Source organism: Equus asinus, chromosome 25, assembly GCF_041296235.1.
Source record: "Equus asinus isolate D_3611 breed Donkey chromosome 25, EquAss-T2T_v2, whole genome shotgun sequence".
Lineage (NCBI taxonomy): Eukaryota > Metazoa > Chordata > Mammalia > Perissodactyla > Equidae > Equus > Equus asinus.
In genome coordinates this window covers 47,015,415-47,038,426 of record NC_091814.1, presented here as the reverse complement: position 1 = coordinate 47,038,426, position 23,012 = coordinate 47,015,415, and the positions used below count along the sequence as shown (strand labels likewise).

Here is a 23,012-nt window from a genome sequence, read left to right as displayed (position 1 = left end):
AGGTAACAACCTGGACTTGAGATTGACATCCAAAGTGATGGTGGTGGTGTCTTCCTGACACTCCGGTTAGAAAGTGTCAGAATTGAGTTAAATTGTAGGACACACAGCTGGTGTCACAGAATTGCTAGTGTGGGAAAAACCCACACACATGTGGTGTCAGAAGTAGTGTGGTAATAGTGTGAGAATAAAGGAGACATACAGAAGTGTTTTTTCTTTACGTAAGATATTATGGTTTCCCTGAATTAGCAGGTGTTACCGCACCAGGTTCGTTTTTGCCCACTGCTGGGAAAGCCAAACACCATGACGATGAGATTGCAGCAGAGAGAAGGTTTTAATCACAAGGCAGCCATGCGAGGAAGCGAGAGCATCTCAGATCTGCTTCCTTGAAAATAGGGACTCAGGGATGTTTATGGTGTAGGGGGCAAGGTGGTCTGAAATGCAGAGACAGATGATTGGAGGTGAGGAGAGGTGAGGTAATTGAAGATCTGCGCAAGTGTAGTCAGACTTCACGGCTCTTCCTGGGACGCATGCTCACAAAATGGCAACATTAGTATGGTCTGAGGGTGGAGTTTTTAGCCTCTTGTCATCAAAAGGTCGCTTACTGGACATCTACATGGGCCCAGTTGATGGGTTGGTGGTCTCAACTGGCCTGGAGTGGACAAAGGAGTTCTAATTCCTGAAGAACAGCTCAAACGCCCATTACCATGGTTGCTCAGGATCCAGGGAGATGTTATCTATAGGAACCCAGTGGGAGTCAGATAGCATACTGCCTGAACAGCAAAGTTAATAACGGGTGGAGGAACAGCTAAAAGTGATGATAATCAGTAATTGCAAAAAGGAAATTAAAAAAACCATTTAGTTCCTAGCTACTTAATCATCAATGGCTAACTGTTTGCCAGTTCCACAGGTATTCTGATTTCCTGGCTTCCAGGTCCCTAGGTGGATGCTGTGGCCAAGCTAACTGTATATATAGAAGGCCTTCCAAATAGTTTTCTCAAACTAGTATATACTATGAAGTGAAATGCCTAAAAGATTTGCAAAAGTCTATATGACTCTGCTTCTCAGACAGGAAAGAGAGAACTCAGACTACTGAAATCCATCCAGTCCTCTATACACATGCGTTATTTCTTTCATTTGATTTGACTTCTTATGGAAAGAAGAGGCAAGGAATCTGAAATGGCTCTTCCTTTTGCAATCTGACTTCTTTTAGGTTCTCCTTGAAATAGACCACCTATTTTCCCCTAGAGGTTTCACTCATTCTGGTCAGGCTTTCGCACCACTACTACCAGTCCTCCAAACTGCCTTTGTCAAGGTTAGCTTCTTGTCCTATCTCCTTTCTCAGTGGTATTCAACACAGTTGATCATTCCCGTCTCCTTGACTATTTTCCTTACTTGGCTTTCAGGACACCACACACTCCTGGGTTTTCATCTTTTCTCAGTACTTTCTCCTTTTCAGGCTCCTCTTTTCTTCATCCTCTTAAAGTCCCAACTGTTCACCATAAACCCCAGGAAAACCATTAAAAAATTTGAAAAATATAGTAAAAGAAATGAAAAGAGAATTGAGGTGGTACACTAGAAAATATTTGCTTAACACAAAAGAAAGCAGGAATGGATTAATAGAGGAGCAAAAACAATATAAGACATATAGAAAAGAATAAAATGGCATAGGTAAATCCTGACTTATCAGTAATTACATTAAATATAAATAGATTAACCACTAATCAAAAGGCAGAAACTGTAAGAATGGATAAAAAACATGATACAACTATATGCAGTCTACAAGAGACATGTTTTAGATTCAGAGAGACAAATAGGCTGAAAGTAAAAAGAAGAAAAGATGTACCATGCTAATAGTAATCTAAAGAGAAGAAATTGTTACTAGAGAGAAAGAAAGATATTTTATCATGATAAAAGGGTCAATCCATCAAGAAGATAGAACAACTATAAACATATATGCACCTAACAATAAAGCCCAAAAACATGATGCAAAATCTAACAGAATTGTAGGAAGAAATAAACAATTCAACCATAGTACTGTAGAATCCATGCCCCATTTTCAATAATGGATAGAACAACTAAAAAGAAGATCAAGAAGGACATAGAAGACTGGACAACACTATTAACTATCTAGAACTAATGGACATCTATAGAAAATGCCACCCAAACCAGCAGAACACACATTATCTCAAATGCACATGGAACATTCTCCAGGATAGACCTATATTAGGCCATAAAACAAGTCTTAATAAATTTAAAAGGATTTAAGTCATACAAAATATATCCTCTGACTACAGTGGGAATCAGTAACAGAAGGAAATTTGGGAAATTCACATATACATGAAAATTAAACAAAACACTTCTAAATAATCAATAGTTTAAAGAAATAATCAGAAGGGAAATTAGAAAATACTTTGAGATGAATGAAAATGAAAACACAATATACCAAAATTTATGGGATGTGGCTAAAGGAGTGTTTAGAGGGAAATTTATAGCTATCAATACCTATATGAAACAAGTGAAAGATCTCACATTAATAACTTAAACTTCACCTTAAAAAACTAGAGAAATAAGGGCAAATAAAACCCAAAGACACTAGAAGTAAGGAAGGAATAAAGATTAAAGCAGAAATAAATGAAATATAGAATGAAAACTAATGCAGAAAAATCAATGAAACCAAATTTTCTTTTTTGAAAAGAGCAACAATATTGACAAACTTTTAGCTAGACTGACCAACACCCCAAACAAAAGAAAAAAAATGAGAGAGAGAAAATTCAAATTACCTAAATCAGGAATGAAAGAAGGGACATCACTACTGACCTCACAAAAATAAAAAGGATTATAGAAACATATTATAAATAATTATATGCAAACAAATTTGATGGCCTAGATAAAATGGACAAATTTACAAACACACAAACTACTGAAACTGGCTCGAAAAGAAATAGAAAATCTGAATAGACATATAACAAGTAAACAAACTGAATTAGTTGTAAAAAACCTACCCACAAAGAAAATGCCAGGCCCAAATAGCTTCACTGGTAAATTCTACCAACTCTTTAAAGAAGAATTAACAACAACTCTTTACAAACTCTTCCAAAATAAATTGAGGAGGAAACACTTCCCAACTGATTCTATGGGTCCAATACTACCCTGATGCCAACACCTAATAAAGGTATCACAAGAAAAAATACTACAGACCAAATTCCTTATGAAGATACATAAAAAATTCTCAACAAAATGTTAACAAAGTGAATGCAGAAACATAGAAAATTGTTATACATTATGATTAAATGGGATTTAATCCGTGAATGCAGGGTTAGTTCAACATATGAAAATTCAGCAATGTAGCACACAATATTAGTAGAATAAAGGACATAAACCACAGGATCATCTCGATGGTTGCAGGAAAAGCATTTGACAAAATTGAATACTAAAAGTACAAGCAACCAAAGTAAAATAGATAAATTGAACTTCACCAAAATTAAAAACATTTGTGCTTCAAAGGACACTATCAAGAAAGTGAAACGATAACCCATAGAATGATAGAAAACATTGCAATTAATATATGTGATAAGGGACTGGTATGCAGAAGATATAAAGAACTTACAGGGCTTAGCAATAAAAAGACAAATAACTCAATTAAAAACTGGGCAAAAGATTTAATAGGCATTTCTCCAAAGATAAACAAGTGGCAATAAGCATGTGAAATGATACTCAACAACGTTACTTATTAGGGAAATGCAAATTTCCACAATGAGATATCACTTTATACCTACTGCAATGGCTATAATAAAAAAGATGGAACATAACAAGAATTCGTGAGTGTATAGAGAAATTGGAACACTCATACATTGCTTTGTGATACAAAATGGTGCAACTGCTTTGGGAAAATAATTAGCTCTAAGTTAGACTTAGAGCTACCACGTCACTTAGCAGCTCCACTCCTATGCATATTCTTAAGGGAAACAAAAACATCTCCATACAAAAAACTTGCACATGAATTTTCATAGCAGTATTATTTATAACAGCCAAAAAGTGGAAACGATCCATATGTCCCTCAATTGATGAGTAGATGAACAAAAATGTGGTATATCTATACAATAAAATATTATCCAGCCATAACAAGGAATGAAGTACTGACACGTGCTACAATGTGGACGCACATTGAAAATATTATGCTAAGTGAAAGAAGACAGACACAAAGGCCACATATTGTATGATTCCATTTATATGAAATGTCCACAAAGGCAAGTCTGTGGAGACATAAAGTAGATTCGTGGTTGTCAAAGGCTGGAGGAGGGGGAAATTAGGAATAACTGCTAACGGGTATGGAGTTTCTTTGTAGGGTGATGAAAAGTTTTAGAATTAGTGGATTGTTGTGCAACTTTGTGAATATAATAAAAACCACCGCAATGCATACTTTAAAAAGGTGAATTTTCTGGCATATGAATTATATCTCAATTAAAAAAATCTCATGAAAAAGTCCAGTGTGGGGGGAGCCTTGGAGTCATTCTTGACCCTTAACATCCCACATCCAGTCTGTCAGAAAATCCTGTCTGCTATTCCTTCAAAATATATCCAGAAACAGACCACTTCTCACTGCCTCCGTTGCTACTATCTTGACCCAAGCCACTGTCATCTCTTCCTCAACTGTTGTACTAGCCCCCTCATTGGACTTTCTGCTTCCCTACTTCCCCCTACTCTGTTCTTAGCATAGAAGCCAGTGTGACCATATCACTCTTCTGCTCAAAAATCTCTCATGTCTTTATACTTCATTTAGAGTAAAAGCCAAAGTTGTTATTATGGCCCATAATCATATATTATTATGACCCATAACCCTCCAGCCTGGTAGCTACTAACTATATGAGGCTATTGAGCACTTGAAATGGAGCTTCAGCCAATAAGGAACTTTTAAGTGAGTGTGGAACAACTTGGGCGCATGTATCTCCTATTCCAACTGTGAATTTTATGCAGTTTTAGATTTAGAAATCTAAATGTAGGTTTATTAGTTCGCTGGAGCTGCCGTAACAAAGTACCACAGACTGGTTCAAACAACAGAAATTATTTTCTCACAGTTGTGGATGCGAGAAGCCTGAGATCAAGGTGTCGCAGGGCTGATTTCTTCTGAGGCCTCTCTCCTTGTCTTGTAGATGACTGACTTCTGGTTTCATCACATGGCCTTCCCTCCGTGTGTGCCTGTGTCCTCACCTCCTCTTCTTAGGAAGACACTGGCTTTATTGGATCAGGGCCCACACGTATGACCTCACTTTATCTTAATCACCTCTTTAAAGACCCTATCTCCAAATACAATCACATTCTGAAGTGCTGGGGCTGAGGGCTTCTACATATGAATTTTAGGGGAACACAGTTCAGCCCATGACACAGGCTAGGTATGTCTGATGGAAATGTAGCATCCCAATTGACATGTGCAGTAAGTGTAAAATATATACCAAAGTTTGAAGATACAGTATAAAAAAAGAATATAATATCTTTCCAACAATTTCTTTTATACTGATTACATGTGGAAAAATAGTATTTTGGATATATTGGAATAAATAAAATACATTACTATACCTATTTTGCCTGTTTTGATGTGGCTATGAGAAAGTTGAAAATTATGCACGTGGCTCGGGTCCTAATTCTCCAGGCCAGCACTACTCTCCACAATGGCCTCCCATTAGCTAGCCGATCTCATTTCCTGATGCTCTTCCCCGGCCTCTATACCAGCCTCACTGGTGCAGCTAGAACTTGAGTTAGCTCCACCTCGAGGTCCTTGTCCTTGCCATTCTCTCTGCCTGGAACACTTTAGCTCCAGATGTCCCCATGGCTTGCTCCCCCACCTTCTTCATGGGACATTATTCAAATGTCGCTTTCTCACCGAGGCCTTATATATATACTTTAAATTGAAAACGCCTATCTTAATTTGGGTTCTCCTGAAAGCAGACCTTGAGACAACGAGTGCAAGTGGTTATTTTTAGGAGGTGGCCTCAGGAAGTATAACGAGGTAGCAGGGAACTGAAAAAGGGAAGGGATGACCAGCAATGAGAAGTGGATTAATAAGTGGCTCACTGCTGTGGGCACCAGGAGACCTCCTGAGAAACTTTGTAAAACACACGCCTCAGAATTGCCCTGCTCAGGAGCAAGGCAGCTGCGGCATATCCATCATATCTTTTCCCTGTTTATTTGAAGATTGCTGCTGGGGGCATTAATTCCTTAACATTTCTGTAGAAAAACAGTGGAGTTTGAGGTAAAATGTTAGCATCGATGGTAACAGTCATGGAAACTGCAGGTGACCCCAGAGGTGGGTTGAGGAGACAAAGGTAGAGAGCTGATAGCTTCTGCTATACCCCCAACACTCCCTACCCCTTGTTATGGACCGAATGGCATACTTCCCTCCCCACCCCCCCCATCCATATGTTGAAGTCTTAACGCACAATGTGACTGTATTTGGAGATAGGGCCCTTAAAGAGGTAATTCAGGTTAAATGAGGTCACAAGAGTGGGACTGTGGTACAACAAGACCGGTGGTCTTCTAAGAAGAGACTCCAGATCCCTCTCTTCTCTCCCCCACCCCTGCCCTGTGCACACAGAGAAACGGCCATGTGAGGGTGCAGTGAGAAGGTGTCTGTCTGCAAGCTAGGAAGAGAGGCCTCATAAGAAATGGAATTTTCCAGCACATTGATCTTGAACTTCTAGCCTCCAGAACTGTGAGAAAATACATTTCTCTTGTTTAAGCCACCCAGACTGGGATGTTTTGTTATGGCGGCCCTAGCAGACTAATACATCCCCCTTATTTATTTATTTATCTTCAGAGGCTTATCATCATCTCACACACTCTACATTACACTCATTTATCTTGTTTGTTGATTTCGCCACCTACTATTAAACAAGGCCCACCAGGGTAGGTATTTTTGTGTCTTTTGTTCTCTGCTATATTCTCAGTGCATAGAACAATGTTTGGAACACATTGAGTGCTCATGGAATGAATGAATGAATCCATGTCTATAACTTCAATTACTATCCGTATCCTTATTGATATTATGTTATATGTTCAGAATCAGCTACACAACTTTCTGGGCTTTGTGCAAAATAAAAATGTGGGACCCCTTCTTCAAAGATTTGAAGGTGGTGACAGCAGAGCATTAAACCAAGCGTGGGGCCCTGTGTGACTGTGTAGGTCACATGACCATGAAGTTGGTCTTGTATGTGACCCCCAAATAACTCTAGCGTGGCCTCTCCTTGAACTTCAGGCCAATATGTACAGCTGCCCTCTTGCTTGGATATCTCAGAGTGCCTTTAGCTGATGTTCAAAATGGAGTTCCTGGCTTCGGCTCTCACTGAGTCTCTCTTCCCTTCCTGGTGGCCACTGCCTGTCCAGTTGTGTCATCCAGAATCCTGTGAACTCGTGTCCCTCATCCACATGTTCAAGTTCTGTCAATTTACCTCCTAAATATCTCTTGAACATGTCTGTCTCCCCAGTTGTACTAAAAGCACCTGGGTCCACGTTATTCTGTTTCTCATCTGAACCAATCCTGAATTTCCCCCCAAAACCTTATGCAATCCCTCACCATCTACACTACACCCACAGCCAACTCTTTCAAATGCATACGTGATCATCCCGCTCTCTTGTTTAGAATCCTCTTGTGGCTTCCCACCACTCTTACAATAGCTCAGAATTCATGCCTGGCTTGCAAGGCCCTGTCTGATTAGGTCCTGCTCTCCTTCCCAGCTGTATCTCTGTTACCCACTCACCACCAATCTGTGCTCCAGCCACCCTTGCTTTCCACCAGTTCCCTGCACAGTGCAGGCAGACATGGGTATTGAACGACTCTTGGTTGAGTGAGTGAATAAATAAATGATTGCATGAACAAGTGAACGAATGAGGGAATGAATGCTCTAGGTCAGGAATGCCTGGGTTGTGCAGACGAGAAGCTGCATTGAAGGGCACGGTCTTCCTCTCCGTCCTGCAGGGCTCTTTGGCAGTGGGTGCTATGTGAGGAGGCGTGCTCTTGCTTTTGCTGTGCAATCTCATGCCTTGACGGGGAAAATGGCAGCAGAGAGGCTCCAGTGCCCCACCACATCTGTCACAGTCCATATGATACCACCAGAGTGAAAACAACTGGCTCAGTGAACTGCAAATTTGTCTGCATCCCCAGAGTGCAAGCAGGAGCTAAAGACTGAGAGTGAATGTGATCATTTCTGTTCCTCTTCTTTTTATAGGTCAGGACCTGGGACAGGTCAGTGGCTTCGAAGGTGGCTATGAGCCCTTTGTCCCCTATAGCACCAGACAGAATCAGGGCTGGAATGTGACAAGCTGTTTTCCCAGTCTCAGGCCATTGGAGAGGGTTGGGGAGAGGTGAGTGCCCAGCTCCTGGCTCACCCTCCTGGGGTGGGGTGGGGATGGGGGCAGGGCAGGGGTCTTCTCTGAGAGACCAAGCTTCTGTCCATGGGAAGTTTCAGGTCCATTCTGAGGGGCAGAAACACACACCCTTTCCTATATGGGGCTTCTGTGCAAATTTGAGGGCAATGCTGAGTTGAGACACATGGACATCCAGAGTAATTGCCTTTCAAATGAATATTCTTCAATCATTTGTTTCACATTTATGTAGAAGTGGGGCTAAGTCTCTGAGCCCATGTAGGGGGAAGGTTAGGGATGGTGCTGATGGCAGCACTCAGCCTCTCTGTCCCTTGAGTAGTTCAGTTCTGGCCCCAGACACCCTACTCAACAAAACTGAAGCCCATAGCTCCGTAGAAGCCAGACAGCAGCCCCTTCTTTATAAGCCATCATCTATACTATTGAAACATGCCCTTTGGGGGGCCAATGCCTGAACCCCGCAGGTGTGGTCTCCTGGGAGGAGTTTTGATAAATACAGGAACTCAGTGAGGAGTCCTCACCCCACACATCTGAAAGAGTACTACTAAGCATCTCTGTGGTGGCTGCTGAGTGCCTGCTGAGATCTCTCTGCTCTATGTCGCAGGGTAAGGTCGGGGTGGGAGAATGGACTGGAACCAGACCATCCTTAGACAGTCTGTAGTTCTGGCACATACTGGGCTGGCTTTCAACACAGCCTGGTCCTCTTCATCTCTCTCCTCCACAAGAGTCAACCGTGGAGCTGGCCTCAGCCGTGGCTGCTTTCTTCCATTCCTGTGTCCTCTGTTCCTTGTTCTTTGGCTCCTCATCTGCTCTCCTCCCCCACCCTTGTCCCCTCCTGCTCTCAGGTAGCCATCAACTCATGCCTGATAGCAAATGGATGTTCTTTCTTTGCCCGGGCATTTTCTCAGCAGAATAAGTTGCTTTAGGAAACTAGGTTGGTGAAATTTCAGGTCAGAACACTGCTGGGAAGGTATTGGAGATTTAAGGATGATTTTCAACATCCTTTACCTTTCACCAAGTTAACATGCTCCCAGTAGTGACAACACCTACTTCAAAGCATTTTCTGAACATGTTGAAGTTTGCCCCTCACAGCAGTCTGTGAAGAAGGAAGGACAGTTATGCTTGCTCCCATTTTAAAGATAAGGACACTAAGCTTCGGAGATGAAAGGACTTACCCAGCGTGCATCGCAGGTAAGTGGCAGAAATAGATTGATCACATATGCCTTTGACTTGAAGTCCAGCATCCCTTCCTCTGCTCCTCGGATAGTCTCAAACATCCTATTTTAGGGATCTATCCTAAATTTTGACATGATAAAAGCTGTTAATTGAGTCTCTTTCATGGACATGAGATAGAATTGATTCAATCCAGTTTACATCAATTCTGTGTTGAGTCCATACAGGGTGCTGGGCTAAATATTGGGAATAGAAATGGAAAACCCACTCTCTGTCTTCAAGGAGCCCAAGTACAAGGAGAAGGCTCTTTTCATTGGTACTTTCCCAATTCCCTCCAGTCCTTTGGAAAGAGAATAAGCCCTTTACTCTGCCAAACAGGAGGGCTTGACTCTTCAAAGTGGCTTGGTCTTGGAAGAGAAATAACTGGTCTGGAAATCTGATAATGAGTTGTGGCCCTTAATGGTAGGGGCGCTTTCTGAGCTGCTTCAGTGACTCTTGATCTGGAGGAAGATCCTGTGGTGAAAACGATCACGATGGAGGACCCATCTCCTTGGACACCAATGTGAACACCAAATATTCCTTCCTTGCTGTGAACTCTGTGGCAACACACCCCCCTGCAGGAAAGGGACCTCATCAGAGTCTCTTGAGAGACTGACCTAGACCTGTCCCATCTGACCCAGAGAAGCAAATGTGAGGGCTGTGGCTGCCAGTCACACTTGCTTGTTGATCCTCTCCTGATCCCAGATGACCTTCACAATTAACATAACGTTACAGAGATCAACTATGGTAACTGCATTTTCTAGGGACGTCTACTATAAGCATAACTGTTATAAGTAAGATCTACTACAGTGACTACATTTTCTAAGAACTAAACTAGGCCATGTGGCCCAACAGCCACGGCTGGGACAATAGGAAAGAAAAGTCAATATGGTGATTTCTCTGAAAAACCTGGAAGTAAAAATGGCGTCCGTCCTTACATCTCCCTTCCTGTGTTCTGGAAGAGCTTGTTTGGGAGGGTGAACTGAGTAAAGGGGTTTGGTGGTAGGTGTGCTTCTCTGCCACATGCTGAGGCTGCAGTAGACTTCTTCTAGACAACTATCTATTTTTCCCGTTTGCTGCATTTTTATTCTTGTGACACAATTAAAGTTTTCCTTGGCTGGGGCTCTAGTTAACCGTTTGCTCTCCCTAACACCGTGGAGCACTCTCTTAGGCACGTGACTTTGATATCCACATTCTCCTGGGGAGAATACTGGCCTTCTTTGTTCAGTTGACCAGAATCCTGGACCTAGGCAGAATATGGGGACAAAGCCTTCCCTTCCTCCTGTCTTTGGTGTATAATTTACCCTTGACTTCTCTTTTCTTAAGAAACCTTCAGGACATGTGAGATTGTGAGGTATTTGGGGATGTTAAACAATCAATACCATTTATTATTGTCCATCAGGTGAAGCAACAGAGCCAAAGGTCTAACTTACAAGTGACCCTTGATTGGAGACTTAATTGATTCCAGGAGCGCCGTGAAAAATTGAACCATTGTAAGTCGAGCTCTCATTTTCTGTAAGCACCATCCTACACATTCTACTCCCTACCTTGGAATCTAATCTCATACCATAAAAATACCCAGAGTAATTCCAACAAAATGAAACTGAGATAAAACACAGATATACGCTTTCCAAACATTTACAGACTACATAAAAAGAAATTCAATAGGAAAATCTGTAGCAGGGCCCTAATTGGGGAGCTCTCTTGTCTTTGGGACCGAAATGGGCTGGATGAAGTTTCTTAAAATGTTACTTCGATGAAGTCTGGATTGAAGTCATCTTCTTTTTGTGATAAATGTCCCTGTCACAGTGGCTTTCAACTGAGGGTGACTTTGTCCCCAAGGGTAAAATTGCATTTGGCAATGTCTGGAGATAGTTTTGGTTGTTACCACTTGGAGGGGGCAGTGGTCCTATTGGAATTCAAAGGGTAGAAGCCAGGGGTGCTGCTAAGTATTCTAGAATGCACAGGACAGTTTCCCTCAACAGAGAATTCTCTCACCAAAATGTCAATAGTACTGCCGTATTAAAACCCTGCCCCACAGTAAGCATGGGCATTTCAATCTGAATTAAAATTCAGGTAATTTCTCTGGAAAAGGAAAATTGAAATCTAGATTTACATGAACGCCTCTCCAAGTCTTTAAATGGTACATGATAGGGAGGCGAGTAGGGTAGGAGGTCAGGTGGTTCCATCTTGACTTCTCCAGCGATCCTGTGCTCTTCTGTGTCAGTAAGTCAGCTGAGCTGCCTTTCATAGCAAGCCAGGTTGTCATTGTTGCCAATTGTCTCAATTGTGTGTAGCTTTGGTTGTAAATATAAGTTTTGGTCATTACTCTGTGGGTTTTACTTATGGAAAAAAAGTCATAAAAAGTGAGTATGGGTCACAAATCATTCCAGGTGTTGCCTGTACACAGACATAATTTACACATTTCCTCACAGTTATTGCTGTTTTTCTTGGATCTTTAAATTTCCTGTACAGCTAGCATATTGAATTTTTGTAATTGCTACTGCATTTCTTGTAATTTATACTCATTTCCTAGAAATCTCTAAAGGGCTGATTGTTTGTCATGAAGAGCAGACCCAGAGCTTTCACACAAACTGTGAACGAGTGCTTAGCAATGATCTCTGATCACAGCAATTCTTACTTAAGATATTAAAGGACATACCAGAACCTTTTTGAATGCCCTTCCTCTCCCCAGCTGCCCCCTCCAACGAAGATTCTATAGTAATCAGTCCTTTGAGAAGGTTCTGTTAGCTTTTTGGATTCAAGAAGCTCCTTAATTGCCACTTTTCTCAGTGTTTGAAATATGTCTGAGTTAAAAAAAATATTGTCAATATTGAAATGACAACCTCATCCTAATTAACTGAATTCTTTTACTGTGTATCTCTTTCCAGTTCCTCACGAACACATAAACAGAAATTTGGAAATTTTAATCTGTTCTATTTTAAAACCTTTGAAGTGAGGGGCCTTATTCACATACTTGTGGCATATCTGGATTGGGGAGTAGGGAGTTTGGTACAAGTGGATGGAAACAGAAAGAGGCAAAAAGAGATTAAGTCTCTTCAAGGAGGGACCAGGCCTTTTGTCTCTGCACATCCAGAGCCAGCACTGGGTCTGGTCCATAGTATGTGCTCATTGAACTCAGATGGTGCGATGAGGGAAGAGGAGCAAGAGACTCAGTTATATGTGGATTTATGAGGCTAATGCACACTCTTTCTATAATTCCTTGAAAGCCTGGGCAATGGAGTGTATCGTACATATCACAGGAGAGGAGATACACAGGACCCAAGGGCCCTTATTCTATGATGATGTCTTCGTGCTGACTAGCAAAGAGGTTGCTGTTGAGGCATGTGTCCCCAGGGCCACTAGGGTCCTTACAGAAGAGAAGACGCTACTGTGTTTAGGTCAAGTTCTTGATAATTGCACTGATTACTAATGCTGCTAATATTTCTCTTGCTTAACAATCCATTTTTAATTTTACCCGTGGCAATCCTTAGTTCCCACAACACAGCAATAATTAAATCTTCGTTCAGATGGTTGTAAATGCACCCAGAGGTCTTAAGCAATGGATGAATTATACTCATTTAAGACATAATGTTAGCATTCAGTTACCTCAGGAATAACTACTAATTACTGAAATTCCTTTAAGTTCCACTATATCCTTTTAGTTTCTGCTTCCTACATAACATGCAGGATGAGATTCAGGTGGTTTTATCTGCACCTTACAATGGCCACTCCTCCGGGAATATGATCCTGGGGTACAGGTTTCCTGGGTGGCTTATTTAAAATAGGATCAGGAAATGTGGCTATTTTTAAAGGATGGTCTCTTGTCCGATATTCCAGAAATCTGTTTCTTAAGAAATGATGAAGAAAGAGGCAAGGAGGCATGGGGGAAGGGCTGAGAAGAGTGTGCTGGCCCTGTTTGTGTAGGGTGCCTTCAGTGGGAGAGTGTCACACAGCGGGAAGCGGGAAGTGGGAAGCTGGGATTCTGTCCCTGTTTCTCACATGGCTTAGGGTTGAGAAGACCCTGCTGGTGCCTAGTAAAGACTAAGATGAATAAAACTTTAAAAAAAAATTTGTTTCCAAGGCTAGGATTCATCCCTTTTTTAAAGTACTCTCTTGGTCTCCCTTTTAATGTGGGAACGGTGGAACAAAGTCTCTCTCTCTTGGCCTTGCGATTTCACAAGGCTCAGCCTGTCCTTGGCTGCCTGTGGGGAGCTCTGTCATCACCCTCCCTCACAGGGCCCCAGGCACCCAGGCCAAGACGAACACTCACCTCTCCTGGCCCTGCTCCCACAGGGTGTGCTGTTTCATGCCCTCCACTCTTATTCATAAGGCTCCCTCCTCACCTTTCCCCCTTGGATATTTCCTGTGGTCATAAGACCCAGCCAGGTCAACCTCCCCCAGTTAGGCTGCTAATGCCCCTCCCTCCTCCAGCAGGGGGAGATCTTGTCTGTGTTTATGGCACCTATCGTGCTCTGTTACAGTGCTCTCTCTACGTCCTGGCTCCGTGTGCCTGTGGATCTGAACTGGAGGGAAGTTTCCCTCATGACCCTCTGGTTGGCGCTGTTACCTGCTGGGTCTTACCTAATGTTACCTGGAGCTTAGAGATGATCTTACAGTGTGCACTGGGCCCATTTTCAAGGGAGAGAAAGGGAAAATGTTTTCCCAGGTGACCAAGTCTGAGAAGCAGGTAATCATGGGAGGTGGAGACTGACTGAGCCAAGGACAGGTAGGTTCAGCAAGTTAGGCCTGTTACATATTCTCCACCAGTGCCCATAGGTGGCACTAGAGCCTCGAAGATCTGGCTCCCACTGGGCATCCAAGCTTGAGGGAGGCGGGCAGTGAGTCACTCTTTGTGGCCGATCAAGGCTCAAAACCATAAACAAGACCAGTCTGGGTGGTGCTGGGGCATCCAGCGGAGGCTACCACCCATCAGTGACCTTTTCTGATGGTAAAAGCAAAGGCTGAGATGGAGAATTCAAAGTTGGTGGGAGACAGGGAAGGAAGAAAGGGGGAGAAAGAGGTGAAGAGAGAAGGAGCAGTAGGTGGGCAGAAAGAGGGAGGTAGAGAGGAGGTAATGAGAGACCAGGAGAGGGAAGGCAAGGAGGCAGATGGAGCAGCAGGACCATCAGGAATGAGAGCAGCCTACCCAAAGGGTGACGCAGGGAAGACGTTTTGGCAGAAGTGGTGGGTAAACGTTGAGGAAAAGAGGACCAGAAAAAGCAGACCGGTCATTAAGAAACGCGCGCCCCCACAATTCCCTATAGGACTTGCAAGATGCATACCGTTCCTTCAGGATCTTTTATTAACGTATAGAAAATGTGTTTAAAAAAGGAACTATACAGAGGCTAAAAGCAATCAGGACTAAAAATACTAGTTAACAATGGTTAACAAGCGGAGATTCCGGTCTTCGAGCTACAGCGCCATGAAAGGATGGGGACGTTGGTTTGCCCTCTCTCTTCCTCTGCACGTTTGTATTTTTGTTTTAGTTCATTAAAGTGTGCATCACCTGAAGAGTATGTACTCCATTTTCTTCTTACTTTTTTCTTCTTTCCAGTCCTTCTTTTAAGTAAATGCTTTCCCAAGCACGTTGTAGCTAAAAAGTCAGTAAATTGGTCTTTGTTATTTTTACCTGAAAAGCCTGTTAAAGGTTAAAACAACAAACAGAAATTCGGAGGGATTGGAGGATTTGGTGTTTATGATTTCTCAGAACAACAATCTAGAGACCACCAGGGTGGGTTTCAGCTGCCCGAGCCCCAGGTAACATCTCCCTCAAAGTCACAGTGACTTGCTTAGGGTACCTGGGAATTCCCATGGGCTTGGAGCGTATTTGAGGTTGGAATAATTTGAAGGGTGCGTGTGTGAATGACAGGAAGGAGGAATCTGTGTGTTAACGATAACTCACATAGATTCTGAACCTTGAGTCTGTGGGGCCATGGTGTGAGTCTAGGCCTCAGAGAGGGTGCGGGTGGAGACAGAGGCTTGACAGGGGAACACTTTCTTGGCTGCCATTTTTGCAGAAATCACAGTGTCTGCTACATCTAACACATAGGTGCCCCTGCTGCCCAAGCAGCCTCCGCACGGGAGAGGCCATAACATGCAGCGTTCTCTTTCGGGGACAGCTATTCCTTTACACAGAAATGTCATTCAATTAAGAGAAAGGGGTTCATTTCTGGAGTTTGTGCCTAGCAGCTAAAAATACAAGTTACCAAGTACTGATTTCCTTCTAACCTCCCCAAAGTGGCAAAGAGAGCTGAGATTGTAGCCAACTGTCCTCTGAGACCCCACTTACTGAGGAGGGGGGAGCAGGTAGGGAGAGGAGCAAAGAAACCAGGGAACAAACAAAATTAATTTACCTCCTGTCTTCTTCTAGCCTTAGTCCTCACAAATTTCCACTGCTGTAACCCTGTAGGGGACCAGGAAGGTCTTCATACCCCTGAGATCCTAGAGGGAGGGAGCCCGAATCTGTGTGCAACCTGCTGAGTCAGCCTAAAAATTCATGGGATTTCTGCATTTGATATCATCTGTAATGGTTTGAATTAATTAACAATACAACCCTTTTCCTCCCAAATTCTGGAGTAAGAGTGACATATGCCATGTTTATTCTGTGGCTTCCCTCTCCTCAATCCTGGCTACATTGTCTGCCCCAGTTTGAGAAGAACGTATCTAGAATATCCCACTCTTCTACTGTTGGGTGAGAAAGAGGCTGCTGTATTTCCAAAGGAGCGGGGTGGGGGAAATAGTGTTTGTGTCTTGGTCTTTATCTTCCCCTCCCAACCTGCAATGGATCCTTTTCTTCACCTCCCAAATTTAAGAAAAAAAGAATGGAAAGAGCTGCCAAGATGTTTCTTACTCCTGACGATAAGGTTGAAGATCCCTTGGAGTATGTGGCAAAAACTATGCAAGAACTCCGTTTTCTTTGGAGAGGAGAGAAGTGGCATCAGAAGGCTCTTTGGGAGAACATTAGCAAAATCCAAGATGGCGGCCACTTGGCTAAATAAATATAAAGGGCAGAAGCCTCATGAAGTAGAAAAGGCAAGGGCTTTAGAATTAGACAAAGAGCTTCTGATTATGGCTCTACTTAGTAGCTGTGTGACTTTGGACATATTACCTAACCTTTCTGTGCCTCCAGTCTCTTACCAGTAAAATGGTTAAACTTGAGTCAGGGTTGTGGTGTGGATTTAACAAAGAAATATACGTAAAGCTCCTAGTACAGTATCTGGAAAATAGTAGATGTGCAATAAATACCATTTCTCTTAGTTTTCATTTGGGGAGAGAAAATTAAAAAGCCTATGCCAGATCTGATGTCAGTTCTGTTACTAATTAGCTGTGTGAACTTGGGCAAGTTACCTAACCTTTCTGGGCCTCAGTTTTCTTGATTATGAAATAAGAGGGTTGGGTTAGATGATCCCCAGAGTCCCTTCCATCTCTGCAGGTGTGTTTCCAATGTTGGCCTTTTGGAGGCAGTGTTGAGCATACTAGTGTTCAATGACAGGATGTTAAAAGCAACACAGGGTCTCCCTGGGGGCTGCTAACCCAGTGATGGGAAGAAAACAGTAGCTCTCATCCATGCATTTACCTCCTGGCCGTGCACCTGGACCCAAACCCTCTCTTGTGGCTTGTGTGTTCCAGGCCTCCAGGGATGCTTGCTCTGCCTCCCCTGAGCCCATGACGCCAATGAGCCAAGGCCAGTGCCTGGGATTGCTGATCCAGGGGGACTGAAAGAGTTACATGTCTCTGAACTGGAAATTCAGCATCAGCCCAGCCTCACAGCCAGACAATGAAGAGCTGTTTTATTAAGTTAACAGAGGGGCAGAGTTTGTTGGAGGAATAAGAGCTGTGTTATTTGGATGCTCTTCAGTAGCCTCATTAAGCTTGGGGAAGGAGGGAGGATTTCCCGTTTGGAGAAAATGCAACACTGTCCAAAGACTGTGAGGTTTGCCAGGGACATTTGGACAAGGGAGTGCTGCAGGTGCAATGAAGTCATGCTTCAGGCAAGGGGTGACCTTGAAAAATTAATCAGAAATGCTGGAGATGACAAGTCAGGCTTGTGACTGTTTGTGAAGAAAAAGCGAGGTCCATGCAGGACCGGTTGAGCAAGCACAGAAAGCCCTTCGGCTTCCCATTCCCATTTCCTGTGCTGTGACAGGCCTCTCGTGCCTTAGTTTCTCCTCAGGTGAAGGGGGTGAACGGACAGGAGCCCTGGTGGAAGGCTGAATTCAAGGAACTAATGTGGACCCTTTCCCCGGGCGCCGCCCACCTGGTCTCTGCACATCTACTGTGGAGCCATCTGTAGAAGGTTTGCTTTTAGTCTCTAGTGATCCGTTGTTTTCTTTTTTATATTATTTTGTATTTTGTTTTTTCTTCTTCCCAGCTGTTTTGCAAAGCTTGAAGAACACAAAAGGAACATAAGCAAATCTAGTGTGGGTACAGCTAGGATGAGCCGGAGCCACTCTTTCCAACTGGACCTGAGTCCACACCAACACACCCTGGTAAAGTATACTAGAGTCTTTTCCCTACCCGCTTTTGGAGGTTTTCATCTTGACTTCTCTTTGGCCTGCTGCTGCCAAAATGCTCCAGTACCGCTGAGGGAGACCTTATCACATCCATGTGGGGTTGGGTTATGGGGTTTAGGGAAGCATTTAGTCAAAGATCTTCAGGATCTTGGTCAAAGACCCCTGATGTACAGCCAGAGAAAGGCTACAGGCACAATCCAGAAGCCAGCCCTGTGACTCATCTTCCCTCAGGGCATAGTACGTCTCTGTCATTGTGACCTGGAGGAAAATCCCAGGAAGGTTAGACAGAGCTGAGTCAGAAGCTCCTGGGGTCTGGATCTTTGTGCAAGAGGCAGACTTCCAAACTTTACAGACTCCCCCCAGGCCTCGGAGGTCCCAAGGCCCCCTTCTTGTAGCCTTGGCAAGTTTGAGGCAAGTGAAAACAAATTACCCCACCCTCTGTGGGCTTAGTGAAACTCAACTGAAGTGTGAATCTTTCCAAGCTTCCTTATTAAAGTTTTAAGAGTGGCTAGTGAGATGCAAGTGGAGTGACCCCTTTGGAGGGAAAGAAATGGAAGTCAGGACTTAGGTTAAAGAGGAGGCTGGTGATAAGAAAGTAAGCTGTAGAAAAGTACATATCCTGAGTGAGTGGCTCCACCTTTCCTGAAATTCTGAGGAGAGGTTAAAAAAAAGGAAAAATGTTTTCAAGCCCCAGGAGTATTTACAAATCTTGGCCACCAGTTAGTCTATTTCAACCCTTTCAGCTTGGTGCAGCCACTGTTCTCATAGGTTCTAGAAGACAAAGAGGAACTGAAGCCCTTTCCCAACTGATGTTTTTAGGAGTTCTTTGAAAAGATTCCATAATGACTTTTTGTCCCTTAATCCACAGTTCTGCTCTGGGACTGGATTGTAAGTCTAAATGTGATTAAGTGTGTTTGGTTTGGTATTGAACTCATCGGCAACCTTGGTTCTTCAGGTTTGTCTTGGAAGTAACAGTTTCAGTGTAGAGGGAGCTGGTTGGTTCCCAGGTGGAAGGGGACAGAGTGTGAGGTGTCCTACCGCTTTATGAGTAGTGGAGTGGGGGAGCTGGGAGGTGAAGGGTGGGGTGGATGTGACTATAGTCATTACAGTCATGCACTGCATAAGGACATTTCGGTCAACGATGGACCACATATATGACAGCAGTCCCATAGATTAGTACCATTAGTACTACATGTATAGGTGTGTAGTAGGCTATACCTTCCAGGTTTGTGTAAGGACACTCTGTGATGTTCATACAACAACAGAATTGCCTAACGATGCATTTCTCAGAATGTATCCTCGTCACTAAGCGACACATGACTGTATTTGTGGAAGTTTGCTCTGCATTTTCTTGCTGCCATTTTTGTTGTTGTTGTCCTTTTACAAATCAATCTCCTGTGCAAATCAGTTGGCCAGTTTTCCTGGGTCCTGGTTTGGTATGAGTTCTCCTGGAAACCTGGAGGGACTTGCTGTCCTCCACCCTATGATCAGGAGGTGGCTGGGGGCTGTGATCGCCACCTCATGGTCACACTTACCAAGTCTCCCTCCTCCAGTGAAATCTGGTCTAAAGGCCAGCAGGAGTTTTCCGCAGACTTCTTGTCTCTCCAGCCCGCCCTCTCACCTTCCAGAAATAACCCTGGAGAATGTGAGTGGACAGTGTTGGAAACTATCTTTGTCTGATGGGGAAATGCAAAAAGAAGAAACTGTCTGGGTCTTGGGTCTAGGCAGTGAGTCCAGGGCAGTCATGGGTAGAGGTTTTTTGTGTTTGTAAGTACATATCCTGATGTGTCTGCCGTTAATCTGCCTCTGAGCAGGGTTCTCTTCCATTCCTTTTGAGACCCTGGAGGGAAACTTTGGTGTGCTCAGGGTGAGTGCTTTGTGAATATTGCTTACTGGGTCCCCCGTGGGAAGAGCCCATGTGCTTGGAGGAACAGGATAAACAGTAATCAGTGAGTAAAGTGACAAAGCTCTGAGTCAAGTTGACTATGGGCCTTGGGGAGATAATGGGCACAGTGTCTCTTAAATATGGTGAAAGCTTGTGAGAAAATCACTGTACTTAATAAAAGGAATTTATAAATCTTTTTATAGAAGCTTGGGTGTAGTAATCTTTGAAGTCCCTTTCCTGCTTTAAAATTCTTTAAAATAAATCTAGGCAATGCTGCTGATACTATTTATAAAAATGTTCCATAGGGTAAAACGGTTCCAAGAAAAGGCGGGTTTTGGTTTCCACTTTTACCTGAACTGACGACATGAGGACTCATAATCTTTTCCTGTTTCGGTGCCCTTGATGAGGTGGGCCGTGCTGGCACCACCCAGGTCCCTGGGCTCTGCTTTCATGGACAAAGTGAGTTCAGCCTCTTACTTGGCAGGGTCTTTTCTGCAATGTTTTGTCCTCTGTGTGTGTGTTTTACTTGCGACTTCTAAGTCAGTCTTCCTTCCTTCCTTCCCTTCTTCTTTCCTTCCTTCCTTCCTTCCTTCCTTTCATTCAAGTAAAGCAAGGATTCTGGTTAGTTCTCATTAGTTAATTGTGCTCTCTCAGCAATGCCAATTTCTATGCAGATCTCCAGCTCAGAGACTAGCATTACTGGCTGCCAAAACTGAAAGGGAAGTTAGAAGCCATTGTAGTCTAAGCTTTCATTCAGCAGGTTAGGAAACTGAGGCCCAGAGAAGTGAAGCAACCTCCCCGATGTCACATAGCCAACAAAATGGCAGTGGTGGGCCTACAGCTCAGCCCCCAAGTTCCTCCTCACTCAGTTGTTTCCCACTGTTCACTGGCGTCCCACTCTCTAGCTGAATCTTACTTAATTTAAGGTTTCTTGAAAGGATCGTTTCTGTTTCTTTCTCTTTCTCCTAGTTTTCTTGAAGCCCACAGTGAATTGAGAAGTGAAAATGTCACCTCCATTTTCAGCACCGGGTTTGTCAGTCACATCCACAGCACACCAGTGAACAAGGCCCTGGAGGCCTGCTACAGGGAGAGTGGCTACAGCAACTGGCAGCTGACTTCATCCTCATCGCATCAGAAGTGTGATCGTCCACCCAGGGACCGCCCCTTCCTGGTTATCAGAGCTTGGTTAGATCGTGGATGTTTCCATTAGAAAGGTGCCTGCTCACAGGCTCATCCAGTAACTGCTTGGGAAAGCTACAAGATGCCCCAGTTTGACTAAAACACAGGCATTATAGAAGCAGACCTGGGGCTCTGAAGAGAACGAGAGGAAAGGGAGAAGGCGGCTGGGGGAACTGGGCATGGATTTTGGCAGAGCTGCAGAGACAGCTGCAGCCAACGTGATTTGGAGAAGTTGAAGGGCCATGGCTTCTAGAGCCTCCAGCTCTCTTGGGCTTAAAAACCAAATCATGCTAGTGAAGAGAGCACATCTCATAAGATGGAGGGATGCCCACAGTCTGCCACTCTTCACCTTTGGATTTCTAAATGTAATTTCCTCCAGTATTTTTCATTTTTCCTCTCAAACGCAGAATAATAAAAGAAGGTGGAGAAAGGCTTCTCATGATCTCACCTCATTAAGGAGGTCATTCCTGTTTCCCACAGAAGCAAAAAACAGAAAAAAATCCAAAAACCAAAACCCCCAAATCCCACCTCTTCCCAGGGAATGTCAGTAAGGGGATTGGCTGGCTGGTCATATAACTTCTTCTTCTGATGCTTATTAAGCCAGCCACACTAAAGAGAGCCTGACTGAGACAGAAACGAGGCCTTCAGTCTGTAATTCAGAAAAAAACAACCCATGACAAATAGGACCAGAAATAGAGAAAATGGAGTTAGGTAAAATCCGTGTTCCCCATGGGACCTGCCATCTCAACGGCAGGTGCCCTGGTTTCCACTTCTGCTGTCCTTTCCTCAATGCCTGACCGCAAAGTGCTAAAACTCACAACCATCTTCCCCTCCCATCCCCCAAGAAAGTTGCTGTCTGACCTGAGGGAGGGGGCAGTGATTTATGACCCACAGGGACACAGCCACTGTGTAGCCCAGGGCCAGGCACGGGCAATGAATGCCTTGGGAACTAGAGGCCAAAGCAGAGCTTGGGCTTGTGGGGCCGTGGGAGTCTCAGGGTAGGATGCAAGTAGGCACAGGTCTATTGGGGCTGGAAAAGAGGCCAGTACTCTTGAAAGGTAACAGAGGACACTCGGCTGGTAAGAGTGTCAGACGATGAGAATCTTTGGCCCATGTAAGAGGACTTGGCTTGTTGGGTTGGGGTGAGGATAATCTGTTTCCTCTTAAGGGGAGTTGTTGGCAAAGCTCTCTTGCTGAGGCTTCTTCTCTGTGTCAGTGTGAGAACCTGGCCATCAAAGGCAGTGACAAGAGCACGAACACCTGGATGTGGAGGGCATCTCAGAAGGAGGGCAAGGAAAGAAGGCACGTGCCTGCCACCATGACAATCTGACTCCAGCACTTGCCTTTGAATTTGGCTTTCAAGAAAACTTCCCACTTTCATCCTTGGTGGGAAGAGGGGAAGTTTAAGGATGACTGGGCAGAAGGGAGAATGGAGACCGAGGGTCAGGGCCGGGGGCAGCAGAAACCATGAGCCGCTGAACCTCAACTGATTTCCTGCTACATCCTGCTTCCTTTAAACACTCTTATTATGTTGCAAAGCACATTACTATTACCCCCCACCCTTTGTTTCATATTATAAAATACAAACAAATGACAGAAAAGGTCAGTTGGCTTGCAGCCGCCCACTACTCAGAACTGCAAGGACCGCCGTTTCCTCCCCGCCGTGAGACGGTGGTTGTAGGGGCGCATCTTCATTTCCACAAAGGGGATGGAGAACTCGTGGCCTTTCCAATGGTACCAGTTGATCCCCTGGGAAGGAGAAAGGTAAGCACATCAGGTCATCCTTCTCCCTCAATGTAACCCCTAGCTTGCAAAGAAGGGGAATGATGGGAGTGGGGAGTTCAAGG

The 23,012-nt window shown here is 43.9% G+C and overlaps 1 protein-coding gene and 1 long non-coding RNA gene across 4 annotated transcripts in view; one reads left to right on the top strand and one right to left on the bottom strand.

Annotated features, from left to right (window-relative positions):
- Positions 1–23,012, top strand: part of LOC139042093 (uncharacterized) — a 104,484-nt gene that overhangs the window by 78,269 nt on the left and 3,203 nt on the right. The window contains exons 6-7 of the long non-coding RNA XR_011498327.1: positions 17,960–18,077; positions 20,956–22,929. This is a non-coding gene — a long non-coding RNA (uncharacterized lncRNA). The remainder of the gene's footprint in view (positions 1–17,959; positions 18,078–20,955; positions 22,930–23,012) is intronic.
- TNR (tenascin R) overlaps positions 14,873–23,012 on the bottom strand; it is a 406,518-nt gene continuing 398,378 nt past the window's right edge. For all 3 annotated transcript variants that reach the window (XM_014845339.3, XM_070497987.1, XM_044758352.2), the window contains one exon: positions 14,873–22,914. In XM_014845339.3, coding sequence (XP_014700825.2) covers positions 22,795–22,914 — 120 coding nt within the window. In that variant the 3' untranslated portion in view covers positions 14,873–22,794. The remainder of the gene's footprint in view (positions 22,915–23,012) is intronic.